This window comes from Homalodisca vitripennis, unplaced genomic scaffold (genome assembly GCF_021130785.1).
Source record: "Homalodisca vitripennis isolate AUS2020 unplaced genomic scaffold, UT_GWSS_2.1 ScUCBcl_791;HRSCAF=3515, whole genome shotgun sequence".
NCBI classification, from domain to species: Eukaryota; Metazoa; Arthropoda; class Insecta; order Hemiptera; family Cicadellidae; genus Homalodisca; species Homalodisca vitripennis.
In genome coordinates this window covers 63,093-88,098 of record NW_025776899.1, presented here as the reverse complement: position 1 = coordinate 88,098, position 25,006 = coordinate 63,093, and the positions used below count along the sequence as shown (strand labels likewise).

The following is a 25,006-nucleotide window of genomic DNA, read 5'->3' as shown; positions in this document are numbered from 1 at the left end:
ACTTTATGATGTGATAAATATTCGTTAAAACTAAGACCTAAACTGTTTTAGGTAACAAGTGATATTTAGATCATAAACTGTCATTTTTAAGTAATGAAAGTACCTCATCCATGTAAGTCCTGGTCCTGGTCGTGCTTCTTGTTATCAAATAGTGTTCCTGGTGCTACTTCTGCGACTAGTTGTGAGTTGGACGAAGATTAAAAACGGTGCGACATTTCACTTTCAAATTTAAAATATTAAATTATATACCTACGTTGTTTCCATAGATATTAAATAATATGCAATGCAACCTGCCCCATGGATTTCACATGCTTTTTATATTGGTAACAACACGACTACTACTAACATCAAACCCATTTCTTGTTACGCCAACACAAAATTTTCTGAGAAGACAAACGTTTAAATAAAACAATATAACATAAGTTATAATATGTTTTTCCCTGCCTCAAGTTATGTGCTAAATTTATATTTATACATTACGATAAAAAAATTATATAACTAATCACATACAAAAATGCATCACTAACCATATAAAAATCTATGCTTGTTTGAAAATGCGAACTTTTTAGAAGATTTTAGGATGAATATAACTCAAAGTAAAACTGAGACGTCGGAGGGCTTATTACTTACTTATTATGGCAGAGTCTCAGGTAACAAAGGCACACTGTGAGAGAATGTACATAGCTTTAATATCAAATACTTGCAATGAAAGGCTTGAAAGCTTGAAAACCTATAAATGAGTACAATGATTTAATGTTAAATTAGGGCAACACAGTTAAGGTATTACATCATGTAGGTTTGTTAGCGAAATACCTTAACTATTAATTATGCAGATTAAAGGTTATTAATACATTTACATAATTCAATGAAACACTTAAAGGATCCTTTGTTTTATTTCCAACAAATAAAGGAAACCGGCAGTTTATTTACTATACACAAAATCCGTGCACACGAACCACAACTGGTGGACTGAGTATACGGGCGAGTAACGCAACTGTTGATTTACAAAATATTATATTTTTATTTCAAAATATCCTTAGCGTCAATTAAAAAATATCCTTATTTCCTAAACCAGTGAAAGGAGTATATGGTTATCGAAAAACTATTTAATGATTTTAATTCCTCGGTTGTATTAAACAAATTCTAATAAATATAATTTAAGTACATTTAGGAAAATATAAGTATTTAGGTAAAACTCGTCTTTGCTGGGCATAATTTTTATGTGTTTTGTACATTTACTGCTAGACTACTATCTTTACTTGTTATACATTTTTAAACAATAAATAAACAAATTTAAATAAATTTGAAATTTATAAGCAGCTGAATGTATTTGAGCTTTATAACCAAGACATTTAACAGATATTTCGTGTGCTAAATTTCATTTAACAACTTTTTATTAATTACCGAGTTTTAGTATTAAAAATTAAGTATTAAAAGTGTAAATAATCATATTTTTTTAAGAAACCTATCTTTCTTGTTCTTTAATTTTTATAATAAAAATGAGGGTTATAATTTTAATATACGAAATTATGGTTTGAATGATATTATAATATAATTCGGAATTTTTGTCAAGCCAAACAATTAGAATATTACAGCACAAAAATATCAAAACTTAGAATTCTTTTTATATCCTTGTATTCTTAATGCGAAGGAATTACAGAGCTCAAGTGTGGTGTTGGCCTGCGAAACAGAATGAAGTATCCCCTAGAATTAAATTTAGAAAAATAAAGTATATCTGGAAAAAATTTTACTCTAGTACTCTATCTCAAAATTGTTCATGGATCCCCATGAAAAGTGTTCCACGTTAGTCTAAGCGTACATACATGCATGGTCGTGCTTTTTCGGTCGCTCGATTGCTTAGTAAGCTAATTTGTCATTTTTAGTTTTTATGTTGTGTAGTATTTATAGTTTTTAAAAGGTTGACACGCTAATATATTTCATTATTTAAAACTTAAAATTTAATTTGTTGAAATTGAATTGGTATCTTAATCCAATATTTATAACAAAAACCTGATATCATATTTTTCCTTTAAATGTATATTCAATTGTAAACTATAATTAAAACTAGGGAAATATTATTTAATACAACATATTTTTAAATACATACATACGTACAATAATACATCAACATAAGCTATTTTAGCTAACTAACGAACTATTATCTTCATAAATTCCCTCACAAAAACCAAAATTGGAATGAACCGCCTTCCCTACAAGGAAGGGTTTTAAAGCAGATGTTACAATTTTGATTGTGTGTCCTATTAACTATTGTCTAGTGTTTTGCAAGGTTATTTTTTACTATGTAATATGCATGAGCCAATTTAAAGCATGGCTAAAGGATACAATTTAAGAGTATGTAGCATCTTGCACCTGAATGAGTGAATATATTCATGTCGTTAAAATGGTTGCCTAAAAAGAGAATGTTAATGAAAAACCTATAAATATTTATTTAGCGTAAAAGAAGGCGCATAATGTATAATACATTGATACAATTGTGTTTTCGGAAATATAAATACTTCTAAGAAAAACCATCGTTTATAGCCTTAGCCGGTCATAAAATTATTTCATTTAGAAGCCTATACGTGTTTTTATAAGTCATAAGATTGCAGTTTACATTGCATAGCACATAAACCTGCTTTTTCGATTGAAGGGATACAGGAATTTCTCTTAAGACAGAAAACACACTACACTTTCTGTGGCGGTGTATAAAGGGTTAAAATTATAATTTTCTACAAATAATATTTACAGTTGCTATAGACACATAAGCCCAACTGTCCTACGGTAAATAAATGTATAATTAGCGTCAGGTAAGCGTAAACAAAACCTTATAATATTGCTAAATTCAGTTATTTGTCTGAAGGTGATATAGCTGTTCATAGTGTCCAACGGTTAGTTGTAATATTGACAAACTAATAGAAATAATTCTTTAACAAATATTGTTATTTTATGTTTTAGTTCTTTTAATCCATCACTTAATCTGAATTGTAACGAAATGACAAATATCACAATACAAAAGTCATGGACCCGAGACCAAGTCCAAAGTGATGGTCGTAACACGAGTAATTACAATAGCAATCTATAATAGCTTTTATTATGTTTAAAGTGAAATGCATGTGAAAACAAGAGCCTCAGTTACTCCGATATCTGGGTATAAACCATAATACCTCTAAGGCTAGGTAGCTCGTCACTTCCTAACAATTAATTTGATTGTTCCCATCTGATTTTGCAGTGGATTGGATTTCCTGTCAGTGTGTGAAAAATGATATCCCAATCAACAATTTTAGTTATGTTTTATACCAACTAGAACCTGGCATTATTCTCAAATGTAGCATTTTTTACTTTCTTCGGAGTAAACTTATTATTAATATTGGAAGTTCAACATTTAAAAGTGACAATGGAATCTAAGAAGTCGTTTCCAAAACTGTATAATTTTAATCTGCAATTTCTAGTCTCCGGTAAAGTGGATGAGAGCTGTAATGGTAATCTTATTAACTAATGTAATAAAGTAAAAGATATTTACCATAATTTTCCTCAAATACGTACCATACCATTTTTAGAAATTATTGAGTTAAAACAAGTTAACGCAATACGTTATGAATTTTAATCCTAAATGAGCTAACATTTACTAATTTCAACTTATTTTCAACATTCACAGAAATATTATATGCCTTAAAGATGTCTCTCAGACACAATGAAGTTAATAATTCTCTTTGTAATATTTACACTTTTTATAAAACATGTGAGAATGGATCTTAAAAGATTTGGAGGTTTTCAAGAAGATAGTTGTAAACTGATTCTTTCTGTACACTTAGAGTACTGAAGGGATTTAAAACTATAAATCACAAGTTCTTTCAGTTCGTCCACAAAACATACGAAATTTATTTGTTGGTCTAGATAAAACAAGAAAATAAAGTCAGTCAACAACTAGTTGAATAAATTAAAATGTATAGACTATAATTCTCCACAAAGTTTTTAGAAATCTTTGAGTTTTAACGCAATACGTTCTGAATCTTAATCCTAAATAAGCTAACATATACTACTCGTAATTTAAAACTAGTTTCAATATTTATTCTACTATAAAACCCCTAAAAGATTTCTCTCAGACACATTTAAGAAAATAATTCTTTTGGTAGTGTTTTACTTTGTATAAAATATGTGAGAATGGATCTTAAGACACTTGGCGATTTTAAAGAAGATAGCTTTAAACTGATTCTTTCTGTACACTAAGAGTATTGAAGCGATATAAAACCATATACAGTAGAGTCCCGCCGATCCGAACCCCGCCAATCCGAAAATCCGCCTAATCCGAACACGGCTAGGAGAAAATATAAAATTGCTAAAAAGGCAGGAAAATAAATTAAAACCAGTTATTACAGTAAAACGTAAGTTTTATTTCTCAAAGCATTTACTTACTGACATATAGAAACTGAAATTACATTTGAAACGTTAGATGATACATACATTGTACGGAATTTATACTGTTAATAAATGAAACATAGTACTGTACTGTACTGTATTTATAATGTACAAACCCCTACGCAAGGCTTAGCAAATAATTTGTACTTTAACTTGGACACAATAAGGGATAAAAACGTAAAACAAAACACTGCAAAACCCAACACTTTCTTAACCCTTCGCGCGCTGTTGACAAATATAACCGCCAATATTTACTTTGCTAAAAACGCTGTTGACAAATATACTCGCTTTTAAACATTGAGGTTATTATTGGGAGTAAATAGTTCACAGTTTTGCCGGTGGAGTGCAGCAACTGCTGGAGCATATATCCCTCAATAGAAAAACACAGTAATAGTGTTGTCCCCGCCTCCCGGTTTTTCTCCAAGCTGCAAAATGGCGGCGCACTACCCATGCCACTGCCTGTTTTGCCAGACACAAGCGCTACTGACGAACTAACTCGCCGGTTTACTTCGTTCGCGGACTGCGTGTGAAACTGTTGTGTTTACGTTGTCAAATTGGTTTTTGACATATTGGGAAGATGTGTTGTGTGTACACGCAACGGTTTACGCAAGGAGACCATTTACGTGTGCGAGACATGCACCGCCAGGCCGAACTTGCACCCGGATACGTATTTCAAGACGTACCACACGTTGACGTTATCTTGAACACCGTGATGGCTAATTTTAGATCTTTTTATACCCATTAATGTTTTATTTTAATTGTGTAATATACATACTATACGTATAATATACTATAATATAATATTATACACGATAGTAAAATTTCGTTGAACATTTCATTAAATTTGGCGTATTTATATTGTTTTATAATTTAAATAAACGTATTAAATAAAATTGTACTTTTTTCGTTCCCAAAATCTTTTTATATGGTAACAAACTCAAATACAACATTAGCGTTGACTTTATGGAAAAAATTTTTTTGAGGTAGGCTATGTGTAGCGTTTAGGTATGGTGCGTCCCAAATTGCCGTAGCGCGGGAAGGGCTAAGACCTAAAGTCAGTGATCTTCTTTTGACGCAACACACTAAAACGACTGGACGATGCAATGTTTCGCCAACGCCGAATGAACATTACGTCATTGGGAGTAGCAGCGGCATGTTGCTCGACGTAGCGTAGAGCGAGGTCAAAGGCACTTGCAGCTGCGCTGTGTGGAACAATATCGGTAGTTTGGGCGTCTCCCTCATCCTCACTGCTACATGAGTCATCAGCTGGGACTCCTTGCACCTGTGCCACGATGTCTTCGTCTGTGTACTCCTCGAAGCCTTTGTCATCTACAGCCGTCCACTCATCAACACACTCCTTCTCTACATTTTCGCATCCCGGTATTTTTTTTACAAGAGGAAGAAGTTCGCATTCATTTACCGGTGGAACAACCTCTTCAACAAACTGCAGATCAGGCCAAAAAATTTTTCCAAGATTTCTGCAGAGCTCCTACGCTTGTGTTCTCCCAAGCATCTGCCACCCAGAAAATTACATCTTTGATCGTGATTTTCTTAAGCTTTTGGAGAATTGTGAGGTCTTCATTTTCCTCAAGCAGGCTTCGGAGCAGCTTTTTCCGATAATTTTGCTTCAACGCTTGTAGAACTCCTTGGTCCATTGGTTGTATGATCGAAGTAACGTTCGGTGGTAGAAAAATGGCTTTTATATCACCAATAACCAGCTCTAAGTCATCCGGATGGGACGGAGCGTTATCTATGAGTAACAACGCTCTATCAGGCAGTCTATTTTCTTCATTGTAGGCTCTCACGTTGGGCACAAATTGTTTCTCAAACCATTCTTGAAATAAAGCACGATCCATCCAAGCTTTCTTTTGGTTTTTATAGTAAACCGGCAGAGCGTTCATATTCATGTTTTTAAAACATCGAGGTTTTTTGGATTTACCGATAACCATCAAAGGTATCTTATTGGTGGCGGAAGCGTTGCTGCATGCTAATACGGTTAGTCGTTGCTTATCCATTTTAAATCCTGGAGCGGACTTTTCTTCTCTTGAAGCTAGGCTCTTTGTTGGCAACGCTTTGAAATTTAGCCCCGTTTCATCAGCGTTGTACACTTGCTGGGGTGAGTAGGAGGATGTAATTTCTTTGAACTCCTGAAGATATTCTGCGGCTGCGTTGCTGTCTGCAGACATCTTTTCGCCAGTTACAGTCAGTTGCCTGATACCGTGCCTTTTTTTCCACCGATCTAAAAAACCGCAACTAGCCGAAAATGACGGATCGCCTCCCATAAGGATGTTTAGTAGAAGCGCCTTTTCTTTAATAAGAGGGCCGGTAATGGGAATGCCTTTTTGTCTCTCTTGAGAAAACCACAAGTAAAGTGCTTCATCGAGTTTGTCATACGATGACACAGTAGTAGTTTGACGTTTTTCTTGAGTGTTTTCACTTGTAACAGAGCAAAATTGTTCGATTTTTGCCCGCTTCTTTTTCCAGTCACTGATCGTCGCTTTACCGACACCAAATTCAATTGAAAGTTGAGTAGCACTTTCACCATTGTCTAGTCTTTTGAGAACTTCGAGTTTTTCTTTTAACGTACACGAGTTGTGTTTACGTTTACTAGCCGTAATGATATCGGATATACGCACAGAGCAGAGCAAAGAACAAACAAAACTGCAAACCACAAACTACAGAATACACAGTAAGAGCACGTGCTGCGCGTATGGAAGATTGCACTAAACTGTCGTCTCGCCACTCGTCACCGGGGTGGGTGGTGGAGGGGATAGGGGTGAGGTAGTGGCAGTCCAATAGTTTTGCGCGCCACACTGTTTCAAGGTCACCGACCAACTCGCCCCGCCCACCACAGACAGGTGGCTTCTACTAGATTCATTACGCACAAACAATGGCACTCAGTTTCGACCACGCGATGTTACCGTAAAAGACAGGAAGCTGTAATATTATTATTACGTTTAATACGTACTTACTATTGTTTATTGCATTTGATTATTGTATGCATTTAATTGTTTTAATCTAACCGGGACTCGAACTCAAGCCTTTAAGAGATTTGGGCGTTGTAAACTGATTCATTAAAAATGCACATTAATTTTCGGGGAAAATAATGAACCACAATTATGATTTAAAAAAATACATTGTAGTCAAAAACATAACAATTTTCGTAACAAAACATGACTCTAAAACGATGCATTATAATTTTGCATGCAATAGGGTAATATTATTATTAATTGTTAAATTTATTAAAGGCAAAAATGGATTCTAATAAGTTATTTCTATGGCTGTATTACTTTAATAGTCTTGTACATTTCAAAAGAGCTCTAGTGGTAATTTCAGCAACTAAACAGATAAGTTCAAGATTATAGACCGTATTTCTCCTCAAATTTTTTCAATATCCTTATTAAAGTTTTCAGTGCAAACAAGTAAATATAATTAAGTTATTAATTTTAATCCTAAGTCAACTATAATTCACTAATTTAAATTATTTTTAATATTAAACAACTATAAAATGCCTGAAAGATGTCTCTCAGGCATATTTAACCAAGTAATTCTCTAAGTAATCTTTACACGTTTTATCAAATATGTATATATTTGAAAGGACCATAAAACATTTAGAGTAGATTTTGAAGGTGATTGTAAACTGATTATTTCTGTATACTTATAGCACTTAAAGGATTTAAATCAATACATCAGGGGTTCTTTCTGTTTGCCCACAAAATATAAGAAAGATATTCGTTGATTTAGATAAACTTCACTTGCAAATACATTAAAATAGTATTAAATATCCTTAAAGATTAAATCCTGTTAATAATTACATTATTACATAGGAACTCTATCAATGTGTTTTCTGTAATTATAAATCTCTAAATCTAAGATTTAAACTACTTTGTGTTAGAAGAATAGTTAGAGAAAAACTTTGAACTGTAAATAATTAAAGTAACTCATCTATAAGTCCTTGTCTCGATCCTGGTCTATGCCATAGTACTGTGTGAATCCCGGTGTAGATTTTCTACGCCCTGCGTGTCTAATGACTTTACTTATTATACTGAAGTACGAAAGGTTTCCTGGTCCTTATCAAGCTTTTAGCCTAGTCGCACTTGTTTTGGGTGGGCTCCTCCAAATCAACGTGGTGTGTGTTCAACGAATTCTTCTGTAAACTACTTTTCAATTTATCGAAATCCATTGAACTATATGTGCTTTGTTGTTTCTATGGAGATTATAACAATATTAATATTGACACCGTTGTATATAATTTTCCTGTTTCTATTTATTTTGGCTTTCACCTTTACGTGTTTGTGTACATTATACTAACATTAAACCGATTCTTAATGTTATCGTTTGTCCATTCTATTATTTTAACCTTTCTTAATATTGTACTAAATTTTAGCTATTAACTCCCATGGATTCCATTAATTATATTTTTGGCTTACTCTATTAGACCCTAAGTGGGTTGAAGGTTATAGTTGTTAGTACTTGTAAGCAGATTGAAGCATTGCACAAGAAGTACTTTTATATACAGAACAGAAAGTTAATATATTTTAACTTATAGTAAACCTTCATTTTAGGTTGACATATTTCAATTCTTATATAATTCAAACTCACATATAGGATCAATTTAATAGGACTAATATAGATCATGAAGTGTTTCTGGAGTAGCTTGATTAAGAAATAAAAACATCAAGAGTAGTGTTTTTATTTTAAAATCTATATTAACAGATATAGATAAATCCTAACATAAAGATTATTGCAGTTTAGATACTCGATAGTTTTGATAAAGTATAGACTAAATACACAACATGAATTCTTTTTAATTCTTTAGATTAAATGAATCAGTACACATCTCCATAGAAACTAAATACCAGTTTCTTAGGAAAATAAGATCTTAGGCACACAACTTATTGTTAGGCTCTCTACATACACATACGTAAAACTGTTCTCACTTGTAAATCGTTTGAAATAAAATCTCCTTAGTATGAGACATGTTATGTATTATACATATTTAATACAGTTATTTGGGTGTTTGTGTAAAGCAATAGTAAACAGGACTGAAATGTTTTAGTGGCTTTCAGCTTTAATAAAAGGTCTTGAATCTATTAATTTAAGCTATTGTGAAGTTTTAACATATACAATTAAGTAAAGACCTTTTTATCTAAACAGTTATATTCCCTGAACTGAAAAATATTGAACGTATTAAACAAAACGTAAAATTCCGCAGCTAATTCTAGGTTTTATTGATATTGTTATTTAAATTCAAACACTAACGAAGAATATTTGATCATGAATGACCATACTTCAAACTAGGTTAAGATTATTTTTACTATGCGTATACAGTGTGCCTGAACAAGGACTCGAACTCGGGCTCTGGAGTTGTTTAGCTGAGACAGTAATTACTCAGCTAATGTAGAAGGTGTCTACTAGGCACATTCTGGTGATTCTTCATGCAGCATGTGACGACTAGATCTGAAAGTGTAAACTTTTGGGATCTTTTCCGTTATGTGTCAGCAATTTCTATTTATTGTCTATGAGGCAAAACTGAGTGGAATTCACTTTGTAATGGAAGAATAGGTATTTTTAGATAATACAAACTGCCGACAGTAGTTATAACCGGTTGGACTTTGCCCGTCTGGACAAGATAACGAGGCGGCGCGATAACGGAGCCACGGTAGCGGTGCAGTCAGTTCCTGAAAGATCCAACGCGCGCCGCTTGATCTGGGCTTGGAGTTTGCAAGCTCGAGTAAATTTTTTTTCTAAAAGAGCAAGCAGCGCGAAGCGCTGCGCAGCGGGCAAGCATCGCGTGATCTAACCCATTGGCTTGCAAAACATCGGAATAAAGTTCAGTGCGGTACGCGGCGCTCTATGATTGACTCATATTTGTGTGAATTTTTGTGGCGTCGCCGAAATCGTGATAAAGACTTATTTGAACAAATTATTAGTGATATTGTCGCCTACTGGCCTCCAGAATAAAGGTATGTGGTATTTGTTTTATTACAAAGACATAGAAATAATTTTTAGAAATTGCTGACACATAACGGAAAAGATCCAACTTTTGGAAATACATATCTTGGAAAATATTAAAGTGATTCAATATGCTTGCTTTAGGTACGTGGAGAATTACATACAGCTCAAAGCGCACATTTTAACCGATAACGTACTAGTGGAATTTATTCTGCATATTAATCATTCAATTCAAGATATAAAAGTAATGAAAAGATCAACAAACAGGAATTTCTGTTTACTTTTCACCACGTTGCTATGTGTGTAATATACTGAACTGTTATATCTTATTGTTTATGTATAGTAGTATATGCACTGGTCTAGTGTAATATGCTGTGATAAATTGTCAGTAACACCAGGATTTAAACTGCGTACTTTAGATTTCATGAGTTAGTGAGAGCAGAAACGATGATCTATCAAAAATTATAATATCTCATAGTAGATCTTTGTCCTAGTCCTTTCTAAGAGCCTCACATCCTGTTCCTCGTTTGGTGGTTCTCCGAGGTGCTGCGATTAGAATGAATTTAATATTGTACTGAAAAGTTCAAAACTTTTAAATATACCGAAAACTTCTTGCTTTCTTTCCATGGATATATAAAGTCTAAATATAAGTAATTTAGATGTGTACTTATGTAGGGGACATATCAGCTGGATTATTTAATAAAAGTGTCCATATTTTATCCCACGCAATTAAAGTTCTTTTATAATTACAAATCACAACCACAAGAGAACGTTATATTTATTGTTAGTCAATAAATAAGGGTCAAGCATTCACGAGTATAAACAAACAGCCTCAAGTTCCTTAAAATTTATAAAATATTTCCTTCCAGCATGAAATTGCTCGTAAAAACTAGATTTGGTGCCGGTCGTAATAAAGAAACTATAATGAAGGAAGATTAAAAAAAAAATTATTAAAAAAATCAATTAAAAAGATTTAAATCCAACCGTCAGTCAACGATAAAGAAAGATTAAGCATTTTCGGCCAACTATTTGTTAGCGATATTATCAAATATTCCAGTATTTTTTATATTTATAAAGGGTGATCTACGACACTTTAAACCTGTAAATTATTCTTTGTAAGATACACTAGTACACTAATTTGTACGTTTTACTCTAAACCTTGGTCATTAATTGTTCTCAGCGTGCCCTAGTCTGACATAAAACTAAGGGTTTATATCAATTACTGTACTTACTACTGCACAGCCCCGCTACAAGAAAAGGAACTAGTTGTTGATTTGACACTTCTATTACATTACTTCTTTAACGTGTTTTTTTGTATTTTAACTCACTTTCAATCCGAATAAGGGCTCTTAATCTGACAATTAGAACAGAAAATTGTATCTAGACCGCTTGTAATAATAAATTTTTAAAAATAGAATAGGATATCGTATTATTAAATGTATAAAAAGGAATACTTTATAAACACATAGTAAATTACATCGACAAAAATAAACGTCTAAATATAAAATGAATTCAATATCCAAATATATATATATATATATATACATTAAATTGTATAAATGGCAATAGCCTTATTTAATTTCAATAAACATTGAATCACAAAAAATACTTGCACCGCCGTGAGTCGAACCCGGATCTCTCACTTGCCGGGTGAATGTGCTACCATTACACCACAGAGCGCTTACTTTTTCCGATTCAATTATTTTGTATTTGGCCGTATCTGTCACATATGCGTTTAAATAAGCAAACTAACATATGATCGGAAGACCAAATACCTGTCAAACTACTTTTATTTACATTAAATTGTATAAATGGCAATAGCCTTATTTAATTTCAATAAAATATATATATATATATATATATATATATATATATATATATGTATATATATATATATATATATATATATATATATATATGTATATATATATATATATATATATATATATATATATATTGTGTCCTGTATTGCACACATTTTCATTATTCAAATAAATACTTATTATATGTATAGCTTTAAATATTTATAACAAATAAATCAGTTACGTATGTATTTTTAGGTATGCGTTGAACTTGAAACATGTAAACCAGTAATTCAGGGTGTAAAACAGACGTTAAATTACTGGCCTCTCCGTCAGTTCTTGGAAACTGAGGTAAGAACCTTGCATTAACTTTACTAATTACAGTAAACGATTTTGTAACTTAGGAAGATGATGCGACATTAATCGGAAAACTAAGAAAAGTTTTTTTCAGGAATGTCACTTTTAGCCAGGTTTTCGCTCGCATACAAAACATATTGGCAGAAATATAGATTAATTACGGAAGATATAATTATACGAGTATATAATATTGTATATTGTTTATAATATTAGTCAGTAGAATATAATATAAAATAAATGCTTTTAACTTTATTGCAACTATTAGTTATCGACCTTGACATTGAATACGCTTTTGTGAAGGAAATCATTAACTGATATACTTTCTAATTTAATTTCCAAAAGAATCAGCAAAATATCTACGGGGCAGATCTATATTCTGTACAGCTGGTGGCCTTTCGGTTTCACGTTGAGGTCATAAGTCACCTTCAGTGTTATTTTACTACGTTAGAAACTTTATCTATGTGTTAATCTTCATGCCTTGTGATTCCTCTGTGGACACCTAGGATCTCTGTATTCCGTTCTTAGGCGAGATGTGGTTGTTCGAAGTTCAACATAATTTTATGGAAGGCAATATACAGCGTAGGACGGTTTAGGTTTAGAAATATATATGTCTCGCCACCCGTCTCTCTGTGTCTCTAACACACTTATCCTTCAAGGTCCTGTATGTTTAGCAATTATTGTAGTCCTGCCTGTTTCGTTTACTCATCTGACCTAGCTCTGGTGAGTTCCTACTCGTGTCAGCCTAATGTGAGAAAGAATTTAAAGACTACGGATATAACTTCAGTGGTGTTCATGGGAATAATTCCCAGCACCATCCATGTCACTACATGAGTATTTTCATTTCCCAGTACTCAGGCTATATATACCAAACTGGATGAGTATGTAGGGTTTTCACATTAGACTTAAAATTCCTTTACCTTTAAAATTTTAATATTGGCAGCAAAATAATGTAATGGGAATTGACACTCAACTCAAAACTTCAATCGTTATTGCTTGAAAGCTTAAAACTTTAGGAGAGGAGAGTGAAGTCAGACTCCTTATATATAAGAAATGAGAAATTTGCAAAACTATTTTATATTAGTCTTCACATTTGTTACGTGTTATGTAATAGAATTCGCTGAGTATGCATGCCAAAATTAGAACTATATATAGCTTGTTTCATTTTCAATTTATCCTGTAGACAGAAAAACAAACAATCATACAGGAAAGCAATGTATACATTCACGGTGACATAAAAGAGAAATCGTGTGAGCTAACTAAGGAATTTAGTTAGCTAATATTAGGCTTCTGTGACGCTCGGCCACCATCATACAATTAATTTTTGTCTATGTAGAAACCTTATGCAGTACTATGGTTTCACAGCAGTACTCGAATACAATTTCTAGTAAACAAGCGAAGGTACTACAATGAATGTGTGCAATTAAGTCATATATTACCAGTAACTTTGAACATTGCCACAATACATTATAATTTCTTTTTACTCTATGAATAAAAGTGCCTTTAACATCACACATGATAGTTCGTAGACAGTTTGTTGACATGCTTATTAATTCACCTGTTTTATCGTTTTATCAAGGTTGCATGCATGAACAAAAAGTATTTGCTAACGCTCAGCCAAATCCGTTCGATTGCTATGAAATAATATCAAATACAGTAACGCTACTATGGTTAGAATACTTGATCTATGAGTTTTGAGTTTATCTCCAGTTTACCTTCCTCTTACGTACAGCAACTGAAATAAACCGTCCTCCACACAAAAAAAGTCTTACGTGCAAGAAAATCTTCAAAACATTACACAGGTATGGTGAGAAGGGATGGTTCAGTGAGGAAGGCAGTGAATGTTGTGAATGTGTCAAAACATGGGGTTTTGTTTGAACTTTTTTCGTTTTCGTCACCGACTATGTTTTGGTCTCTTTAGACGAAGATAAATCGAGTTTTAAGAAGTCTGAAACAGCATCATATTGTATACGCTGCACTAAGAGGAAATTGAACTGGAGCTAAACTCAACATACACATTGAATCAGCCCTCCCACCATATCTGCTTTATGAAAGACTGGGTAGCTCCATTGTGCTTTTGGATCGTGTCAGTCAACATCGTAGTGCACTCAGTTGTGCACCTGATGAGACATGAGGATACAGGGTGCGTTATGAAAGTAATGAGCATTTTCCAAAAAACAAAACTGATTTATTCATGCGATTGGTATAAAGGAACAACAAACTTCAACATATTCTCTTTCTGCATCAATACACCAGCGTAGAAAATGCGGTCACGCTTGGAAAGCACCCTGGAGCTTCTCGACTGCAATGCCTCTCATGAGCCTTATAGCTTCAGCTAGGACGTTTCCCACCAACTCCCCGTTCTTTTCTCTCAGTTCTCTCTTCATTCGGTAGTAAAAAAGCACACGGAGCTATGTCAGGGCCGTTAGGAGGCTGGGGATCTACAGGGTCTTCATTCTGGGTGAGGTAGTTGGTAATGACGAAGGCCGTGTGGTTGGGGGCATTTTCATGGTTGAGCTTGAAGATGACTTTAATATCAGGCCGGACGCAGGTCTCAAGTCATCATGCTTGAGATTTTAGTCTCAAGCACCTCCAGATAAACTACTGTGTTGACAGTTTTTTCATGCCATAAAAACTCAAAATTGACCTTTCTTTGAACGTCATAGATGACGATCATCATTGTTTGATACGAGACTTTTTTAAGTGAACCTTTTTTTGGAGTGTATTGTGTGTGCTACTCGGAGCTCTACCTTTTGGAGTCTGGATATAAATATGTACTGATGTAGTTGTATAACTCAAATTTTTATCGAAGGCGTTTGCTAGGGTTGTTTAGTCAATCATGCACTCAGGCAGGTTGCACTGTCAATTTTGAAGTTTAGTTGACGCATTATTCTCCAAACAGGAATTAAATCATTATCAATTACAAAGAGAAATTGTAGTATTTAAAGATAGTATTGGTATCTAAATAGGCACTCCTAATAATTTATAATTTTAGTTGGTACGTCATTATTTCTTTTTACTGTGAAAGAAAGCTCTGGTGTGAATTTCAGTAACTAATAGAATGAGTTAAAACTTCTAGAACATATTTATGTCACAATTTTTTGGCACAGAGATTTTATTTATTAAATTATAACAGTTATACAAAAATTAGTTACTCTTGTTATATCTTAAAAAAAAGCATTGTCTAATTTCAAATCATAACTAATATCCTGCTTACTATCAATGCTAGAAAGATTGCTGGAAAACACAAGTAAGAAAATGTTTCTCATTAACAGTTATACAGGGTGATTCATGAAGTTCTCCCCCCCACTTCTAACGTAACAGTACAGAATACCATTGTTGATCAGCTGTTATTCGTGCGTTACCAACTTAGAAATTAATAAAACAAAAAACTGCATTTCGATGATTAGTAAACAATAATGGGAAAATGTTTGCTTCATTTATTTTCGAACATTTGATGTAAATTTTTATTTAAAAAAAATACAACGTAATAAAACATGTTATTTTTATTTCCAAACAAATTTATTTAACAGTTAATCTTGTTTTCTCAATTTATCTCATCATTAAGGAACAAACATTTTGTTTTTGTTTTATTTTAACTAAATACCGTACGGTATTTCTTTACAGCTAGTAATGTATTATACTGAATAAAATCAATTTTTTGGTACTTATTTCTGTTTTATTTTAGACTTTGATTATATCAATTTTCTCAAAATTAAATTCTCTACAATTAATGTTTGTTGATTTTATGTATTTATTACCAATTTAACAAAGTTATTGTACATCAAACTTAAAAAAAAACATTGTTTCATGCCCCAATTTTTTGCATTTAACTCTGAATCCCTCAAAAACTACTACAGGTACAGTTCTGAAACCTATTTTATTAGCTTTATCAGGTAAAAATACATAAGAATCCACAATATTTCTTACTTAATTAACCTTTCCAAAAGTTCAGTATTAATATATTTTACTCATTACCCAGGAATTCAGGCGAAATCTTTCGCTAGCTGTAACTCTCTAACGAAGCGTTTTCGGACCAATGTTTATATAAAATTTTTTCATTATTTTTACTAGTACAATGTGCTGTAGAAGTGGGGGGAGAACTTCATGAATCACCCTGTATATATTTTTGATAAAACTACGTGAAAACTTCCAATATATGTTGGTGTCCGATTGGTATGAAATATTCTAAACTGATTCTCCCTTTACTATTAGGGTACTAAGTGGATTATACATAGCACCAAGCACAAACTAGTAGCTTTTACACAAAACATAACAGTGAAGTGTAATAAGTATATTAATTAGTACTTGTTAGCACTCATGAACTATTATGTTGTTTTGTTCTGTAAATAATACTTGCTAAACTAGGATGTAAACTGCTTTGTGTAACTAGGAATAGTGAGTAAATCTGTGATTTATATTGAATTAAAGTAACTCATCCCTGTAAGTCCTGGTCCTGGTCCTGCTTCTGTCAATCACATCATGTCCCTGGTGCTACTTCTGTGACTAACTGTCAATTGAACGAAGATTGAAAAATGCATCGACATAACACTTTAGAATTTTTTTAAACATTAAATTATAAATGCCATTTTGTTTCCATGGATATAAAATAATATTTTGTGTAAACTGCTGGTTACGTTACACCTTTCCCTTATATTGCTGACGTCATGACTATTAATAACACTAAACATAACGCTTGTTATCTGATTACCCCGACACATATATTTTAGGGGCACAAGCGGGCAAATAAAACTTAACTATGAAGATTATAATAATATTTTTCACCCGTTTCCGATGCATGTACTACATTATTAGTGTTTGGATGCAATATCCAAGGACAATGTTCGACATGACAAGTTATACTATTTGCTAATTATTATACAATAGTTTATATTATAAATAAAACTATTTTTAAGATTTTTGGATGTGTAATAATTACGATACCCTATTTGGCAGAGTTTAACTAAACTTTTTAAAATCATTACTTAGATAGAAAGAAAACTTAAGCGTATTTATTTATATATTAAAATATTCCTTACAAATTTTTACTAAACTTCAATATTATTTAAAACTTAAATATGAATTGAATTTTAAATTTAACTATATAGTATTTCGCTGCTTACCGTGTGACAGGACGCAGTGTATTCAAGTATTTTGTAGTTCAATATAAAAATATCATTTGTCGTAGTAATATATAAATAGTAATATCAAGTACAATATATTTTTATATAGATGGTAGCAATGGCATGTAAAACCAATTCAAATATTCTGCTAGTTTACGAAAAATTTATGTTTACCTTTTTGGACATTTCCCATAGAGTATTTAATATGCAAGTATCTCAATAGGTAATAAAGTCACAAATTAGATAATCCTGTACGACGATTTATCATTATACAATAGTAATTAATTTCTTATAAATTAATAAAATGTGTGGCTCAAAAATAAATATAATACCGCAAATTATATTTGAGACACTTTATAGGTTATATTTAATTAGTAAGTAGGCTTCTCAGGTAAAAAGGCGCATTGTGAGAGAATTTTATACGCTAATCTCATACGGTAGTAATCAATTCTTCACGAAAACTTAAAGAATGGAAGGTCACAAATGAGTATAATAACTAGAATTTATGATTTAAAACAATTTCTTTAATGTTTTAGCCTAAATGTTGTGGCATTGTAAGCTAACTAATATAATTATTCATAAAATAGAGTGCAATTTATAAAATAATTATAATATCAAACGAACCAATTAGATGATGTTGTTTTATTTCTATTTTTTATATAAGAAATATAAGAACAAGACATTTTATCATGCAGACGCGAGATGCCTACATATACACTTTATGGATAATAGGACAGAATATATAGTGGAATTATAAATATACTAGCATTTATTGGTACATCTATGAGCCCAATCAGCAACACAATATATTTACTGTCTAAAATAGTGGCTTGATGAAATCGTTAAGTATTCATTAGTTATAGTAATAAATTAAAAACCAAGGTATCACAATTTAGGTACATTTAAAAAAACTAAGGTTATTTTAAAGCATAAACTAACCTTTGTCTTGAAAAAATATTAAATGTTTGTAAATATTCATTTGGGATTTTAATTTATAATCAAATGATAATAACTCAAAATGTTTGCATCTAACCACGTTAAAAACGGCTATTGTCCACAAATTAATTTAAATCAGAAATCGAGAAGAGGAATTTTCAGATATAATTGTGTCACCAAATAATGTTTATTTGAGTGTTAAACCACAAAGGAGAACTCATTAGAATTTACTATTCATTTTTTTATGTAATTGCATTTTATATCAATATTTGATACCATCTTTTCATAAATTAATTACGGTTCCAGTTTTCTTGTAAATGAAATTTTAAATCTTACAACGCATAATGACCAAACTTTTAAAGGTATATCTCTTTCTTGCTTATAGATTTTTACGTCAAATAAATGTAAGAGATCACAGAGTATGGCGTTGATCTGTGAAATCCCCTTGAACACCACATCCTTCGTTTAAAACATTATAATCCTGAAAGATTTTTCAAAGGAAAACCGTTGAAGTATAAGTTCTGCAATCATGTGTATCACACCTTATACCTGAATCAGCATGGTAATTTTACTACTTATTTATTACGTAAGGTTAGAGAAGGCACTTCCTACTGATGTGGGTAAACAATCCAACTAGTCATAAACAAAATAATATTATGCACAAACGTGCTAGATGATGACAACCATCAGTAACCAGGTCAGATCGGAGCTTATTGCCAGAGAGGATATCCTTACGATGCAAGCCAATCCGTCCCAGTATTTAACCACAAAACAAAAACTTAAAACGTTAGTCTAGGGCTAATCCCGCACATATAAAGCAACTACAATAGCTTCGGCTCAAGACCAAAAACCCTCCGATCGGAAGCCTGCACTATATTAGTAACCATATTCCCCTGGCAATAAACCTTCCTAAATTCTATAACCTGTCAACAACAAAATTAGGAACTTGACTTCAACTTGACTTGGCATCATCTCGCTTATAGAGCCTCCTCGACAAAAAAGGACCGATGGCTCCCTATTACGTCATCATCCAAATGTGACCAGGGCAACCTGGGCCGGGTTAACACAAAGACAATTCTATCACACCAGTTTACTGCTGTCTTCAGGGTTGCATTAAGGTTATTGTACGTAACTGAAGTTTTAAATTTACCACTCACAAGAATTATGATGTCATCTCATCTGCATACACCTGTGTAAAAAGACCTCTACTGTTACAGACCCAAACAGATCGTCCATAACAAGGAGAAAGGACGCCATCCTTAAGAGCCTTAATTGGTTCCTTAACTGATCCTTTCACCCCAAATAGTAGGTTTAACGTTTCGAAATATAAGTAGGAATTTAAGATCTAAAAATTTCTGTACTTTTGAATTTTAAATGTACGTGAACATTTTAGTTATTTAATTCTAAATATAGAGTCTGGAAAAAGAGACAGACAAAAATTATTAGAGTAAGGTGGCAATGTATTAGATTCCAGACATTTTGAATCAGTTTCTTGGTAAAAAGGATATTAAATTTACCCATTTTTATTGCTCAAAAGTTCTTCGGGAATATAAACCATGCTGAGAATTGTTTTCCTTATTAGATAACAAAAAATGAGATCGGTTTCTATGGTTAAAGGGAGATTTTTTTAAAACAAATAGTCAAGGCCGACATTTAATTTGAACTTATTGATTCAAGGACTTAAAACTAACAAAATTAAGTACACGTATGTAAATATTTGGAACTAATAAACACTTGTTCTGACCATTAATATATGCCTTATATCCTGACGTGATTAAAATGTTAGTCTTAGAACTAAAACAAGTAATAGGCGACTTATAATATATAATAAATGAATGAAGGGTACAACTCGCTGGAAAGATCTAACATTTATTGAAACTGTTAGGAAATTCACGTTATAAAGAAGCTGTATACTGGAGTCACTTTACGAGGGTGTCCTTTCAATTAAGAAGTTCATTAGACGCATTTGTATACTAATTATTTATTCTAGTTTACCACGACATATAAGTTAAATTATTATTATTGATAGCAAGAATACTATTTATTAGAAGATGGAAATTAAATCTAAGAAATTAAATCTAAAGTAAGAAGTTTTATTACTGTATTATTTTAATTTGCCATATCTTATCTCTTGTACCGAGGATGCGTGCTCTGGTGAATGTTTACGTAACTAACGGAATGACTTAGGAACTGTAGATTATATCTTTCTATAAAATTATTTTAAACCGTATTTACAATTATTGAGTTTTAAACGTGATGTAGTTGTGGATTACTAATGTTAGTCAGGTAAAGTACACTAATTTAAACTAAACTTAATATTTAGCCTAACAAAAAACGTCTAAAAAGTTGCTCGAAGACGTACGTTAGAACATTATTCTCATAAAATATTAAATATTGTCATAAACCATGAGAAACAGTTCCAAAACTGCTGTGACGATGGGAATCTGGAAAATAATTGAACCCAATTCTCCCTGCACGCTTTTGGGTACAGAGAGGATTAAAAGGAGCCCAAACACAAGTTTAGTAGCTTTGTATGGATGAAATCAGTGAAGGTCTTTGAAAAATGAAAGGAAATTCAACGAAATAATATATTATATTTGAAACTTATATTTTCTTTTTAATTGGATTCCTCGTTGTATATAAACTTTTCATGTGTGTCTTGTTGTATTTAATAGCCACTAAAACTAAAACTAAAATGTAAATTTTATTGGGTATCAAGAGTCATTATTAGGAGAACTTGTCGTAACTAAATAACAGAAGTAACTCACCCTTGTAAGTCCTGATCCTCGTCCAGCTTCCGACCATCAAATTGTGATACATGTGGTGATTATCTGACATGCTGCAAGTTTAATGACTATGAAAATGCTGACAAATACTCGTAATACTATTTAATGATCAAACATTAAATTATCTGACAATTTTTGTTTCTATGGTTATAAAATAATGTTTGAGTGGAAACTGTATATTATATTTCATATATAATTCTTTTATCTTTTGTTGCCTTTTTATGTCAAGGATACTACTAGCAAGAAATTTATTAATTTCTACTTGTCTGATCTCCCATACAAATACATTATATAGAGAAACCACATATTTATGTCATAAGTTATTTACTGTGATATGATTTGATAATGGTGATTTGGAATGGTTATTTTATAAATATACCTCTAGGAATTACCTTTTAGATCGAAAGATTACGTAATTATTCAGAGTGAAAACAAAATATACGCTTTGATAAAGTAAGTTACAGTTATTTTTGAGGTTGAGTGGTAGATGTTCCCATATTTTTGGGGATCATTTGTTGAGCAGGGAATTCTCAATTTTTCTGGAGCATACATAGAACGAGTGCACCCTTCATCTAGGATGTCTAACTGTGGGGACAAGCTGGATCGGAGTAAAAATATCTGATACTACTGGATCATCCATATAATAAGGTATCTTTTTTCCTCTTAGTCTTTAAAAGGAAGGACGATTTTTTATGCTTTGAATCATTTAGAAACAAATGTCAACCAAACTTTATCATCGGCAGTCTCAAAAACATGTCATGGCAATCAATCAGAGCCTCCTTGGAATGTTCAAAACACTACCAGAATGCCTATGATAAATCGTTGTTTATTATCACAAGGTGGTGAAATAGGAACAGGTATTTCGGATACTTCCTTCTGTTCCCAACATAACCTACACAGCGGATCATTTCAAAAAATGCTAAGTCTGTGGAGATGTTCTTACTCACGAAGGAAACTCAATGATCTGCCTTGTACGAATAGACCACTGCTACTCAATGTCTTAAGCAGGTCGTCGGCAATAAGGTTTATATAAATTATAATTGATGCCAACCTTAGGGAAACCCCCAAAAAAGTTTTGTAACCATTCTAAGCATTAGCAAGGATAGGAGGTTAATACATAGAATATTTCTTTCTAGGCATAATTAATTGATGTAATCCATGTACTTATTTTACCTTGGATAATTGGAAGTCTTAAAAAGGAAGAGAAAGAAGAAGACTTGACATATAGAGTTAAATTTTAAAAGAAGCTTCATATCAATGTATAAAACAATGAATTCTATGTTTTCCATGGAAACTAGCTGATTATTTGTAAATGGTTTTACAAGGCTGGTATGTGTAACAATAATGTCAACGAAAAAATAGCAGAATAAACTTTTAAACTAGCTGAATACAATCATACGACATTTTAACATACAAAATAATAACACATGCAGTGTATTCATACATTAACATAAAAATAATAACATAGAGAAAATGAAATATTAAAATTAATTGGCTAGATGATATACTTCAGCGCAATCTTGTGTTTTAGTAATTTTACATCCGGACCGGAACTTGTATTATTTAATCACTGCTACAAAAGCTAACAATTCGAACAAATTTAAGATATCCTTTTGCAAGTTATCTTGAAAAATAGCAAGTGTAGAGTTATGAAAGAAATTATGTATTAACTTTTTCTCCATAGAGAAGAACAAGATCTATGACTTTGCATGCCCACATATTGCACTCGGCATGCCAATATTGATTACTCAGTAGCCTTAAAAAATTGATCTTTTGTCCGCTGGGGGATGAACAAATTTCTGCAACGTATCTCAACTTTAAAATGAGCAACATATTTTAAATTTTGCATGAAATTTCAGCGAAGCCTGTTACGTGACACATGGAGTGGCTTAAATCCTACCTTGTTGTAAGTCATTGTAGAATAACACTTGATCAATGACTAGATATTCTCTGAGAATATAAAAACTGAGAACTGTTCTTGTTATAGACAGTTGTATGTGGACAGTCTCTTTTATTACATACATGTTCAATGCAATTTATATTTAGAGTAAAACATATTGCTAAGGATACATATCCCCTAAATAAAAGAACACAGTAATATAAACTGTTTACAAACTTTAGTAAAAAGAAAAATTGAAATTTCAGGTTTTAAATCTAAATACCACCTTTTCTTCTCCCTACTAATAATTATTCAACTCCTCGTAATTTTCCTTCTAAATATTTGCTTTAAAGCTAACCACCAAAATTACAGACTTAGAATAACAGATAATCCAACAAAATATTTAATCCTCTGGTGGCTTCTATATAGTTTATTAATACTGTCAATTAAAATTGGTAACGAAGATACCTACTAAAATCAAAGTGGTTTAATTCTCCAGAGTACTGGAGAAGAGTTCTCATTTTAGAAGTTCTGCTAACGCATTTTTCATGAAAATGACTCGTTCTACCTTGTCATGAAATAAAAATAAATATATTGCTTTTACAATCAAAAGGATAATTTTAAGTTATATGGGAAAATAATAAGACATTAATATAGTTTTAACCAAAAATATTTATTTTATATTTCTTGTACTCTTAGATGGAATTCTAGCGTTAAATTCTTTTACGTTTAAAAGAAATAGAACATTATAGACCGTAATAATATTGAAACCGATTAACACAGTTAAAGAACAATTATTAAATATAATAAACAAAAATATTTTAATTAGGAATATTATTCTTAAACGGCTAGCATAAACAGTTTTCAACTCAAGGTCAGTATTTATACTTCCACAAATATTCTAGAAATATTCTGTTGGATATAATTTAGGAAATACTAATCATATTAAACTTTAATTTATTTTAGAATATATGTATGAACAATATTAAGTGTGGCGGAAAATCTTTAATCTTCGTGTTTCACATTCTGATTTGATTCTTTCTGTATGCTTTTGGTACAGACAGAATTAACAACCCAAAAACAAGTAGTAACTATAAAACGTATAAACATAGTAGGTTAAGTATAATCTTTACGAAACTAGTAAATCACGAAATTAAAATGTATACAAATTTAAAATTCTATTTACTCATTATCATTAAATATGAACTGTCCCAGTGTTTTGTGCTGTGATTAATAGCCGCTAAGACTAGGATGTAAACTGCTTTGGGTAACGAGAGATACTATAAGGAGAAATTTAGACCTAAAAATAATAAAAGTAACTCATCCGTGTGAGTTCTGGTCCTGGTTTTGCCTATCGCATCTTTTTTTACTGATTTTTCTCTTACATGCTGTGTGTCAAACGAAATATGAACAGAGATTTCGAACTATTTAAGAACGTGTAATTACATTACCTTTGGTGTTTCTGTGGATGATAAATATGATTTATCATTTTTTACGTGATTACATACTAACTATTAGGTAAACAACATTGCTTCTTTACGTCAACACTACTACTTACTGTACATTAAACTGAGTTGTAATTATATTATTCATCATACATATACATAAAAAACAAACATCTGAATAAAATATAATTGTAGAGGTAATGGTGAATATGGTAATATAATATTTTCCAAATACAAAGCCCAGAGGCACACTTAAATATGAAATTTGTACTCTATTGTTAATTGGTCTATCTGCAATATAGTTTTAAAA

The 25,006-nt window shown here is 31.9% G+C and overlaps 1 protein-coding gene across 1 annotated transcript; it reads right to left on the bottom strand.

Moving 5' to 3' along the window:
• Window positions 1-5,458: 5,458 nt before the first annotated feature.
• Window positions 5,459-21,424, bottom strand: LOC124370982 (jerky protein homolog-like). Its single transcript, XM_046829285.1, has 4 exons — window positions 21,355-21,424; window positions 14,935-15,055; window positions 5,910-7,077; window positions 5,459-5,860 (listed from the first exon to the last, which is right to left on the bottom strand). The coding sequence occupies exons 1-4, from the start codon at window positions 21,422-21,424 to the stop codon at window positions 5,459-5,461; spliced, it is 1,761 nt and encodes a 586-aa protein (XP_046685241.1).
• Window positions 21,425-25,006: the final 3,582 nt, after the last annotated feature.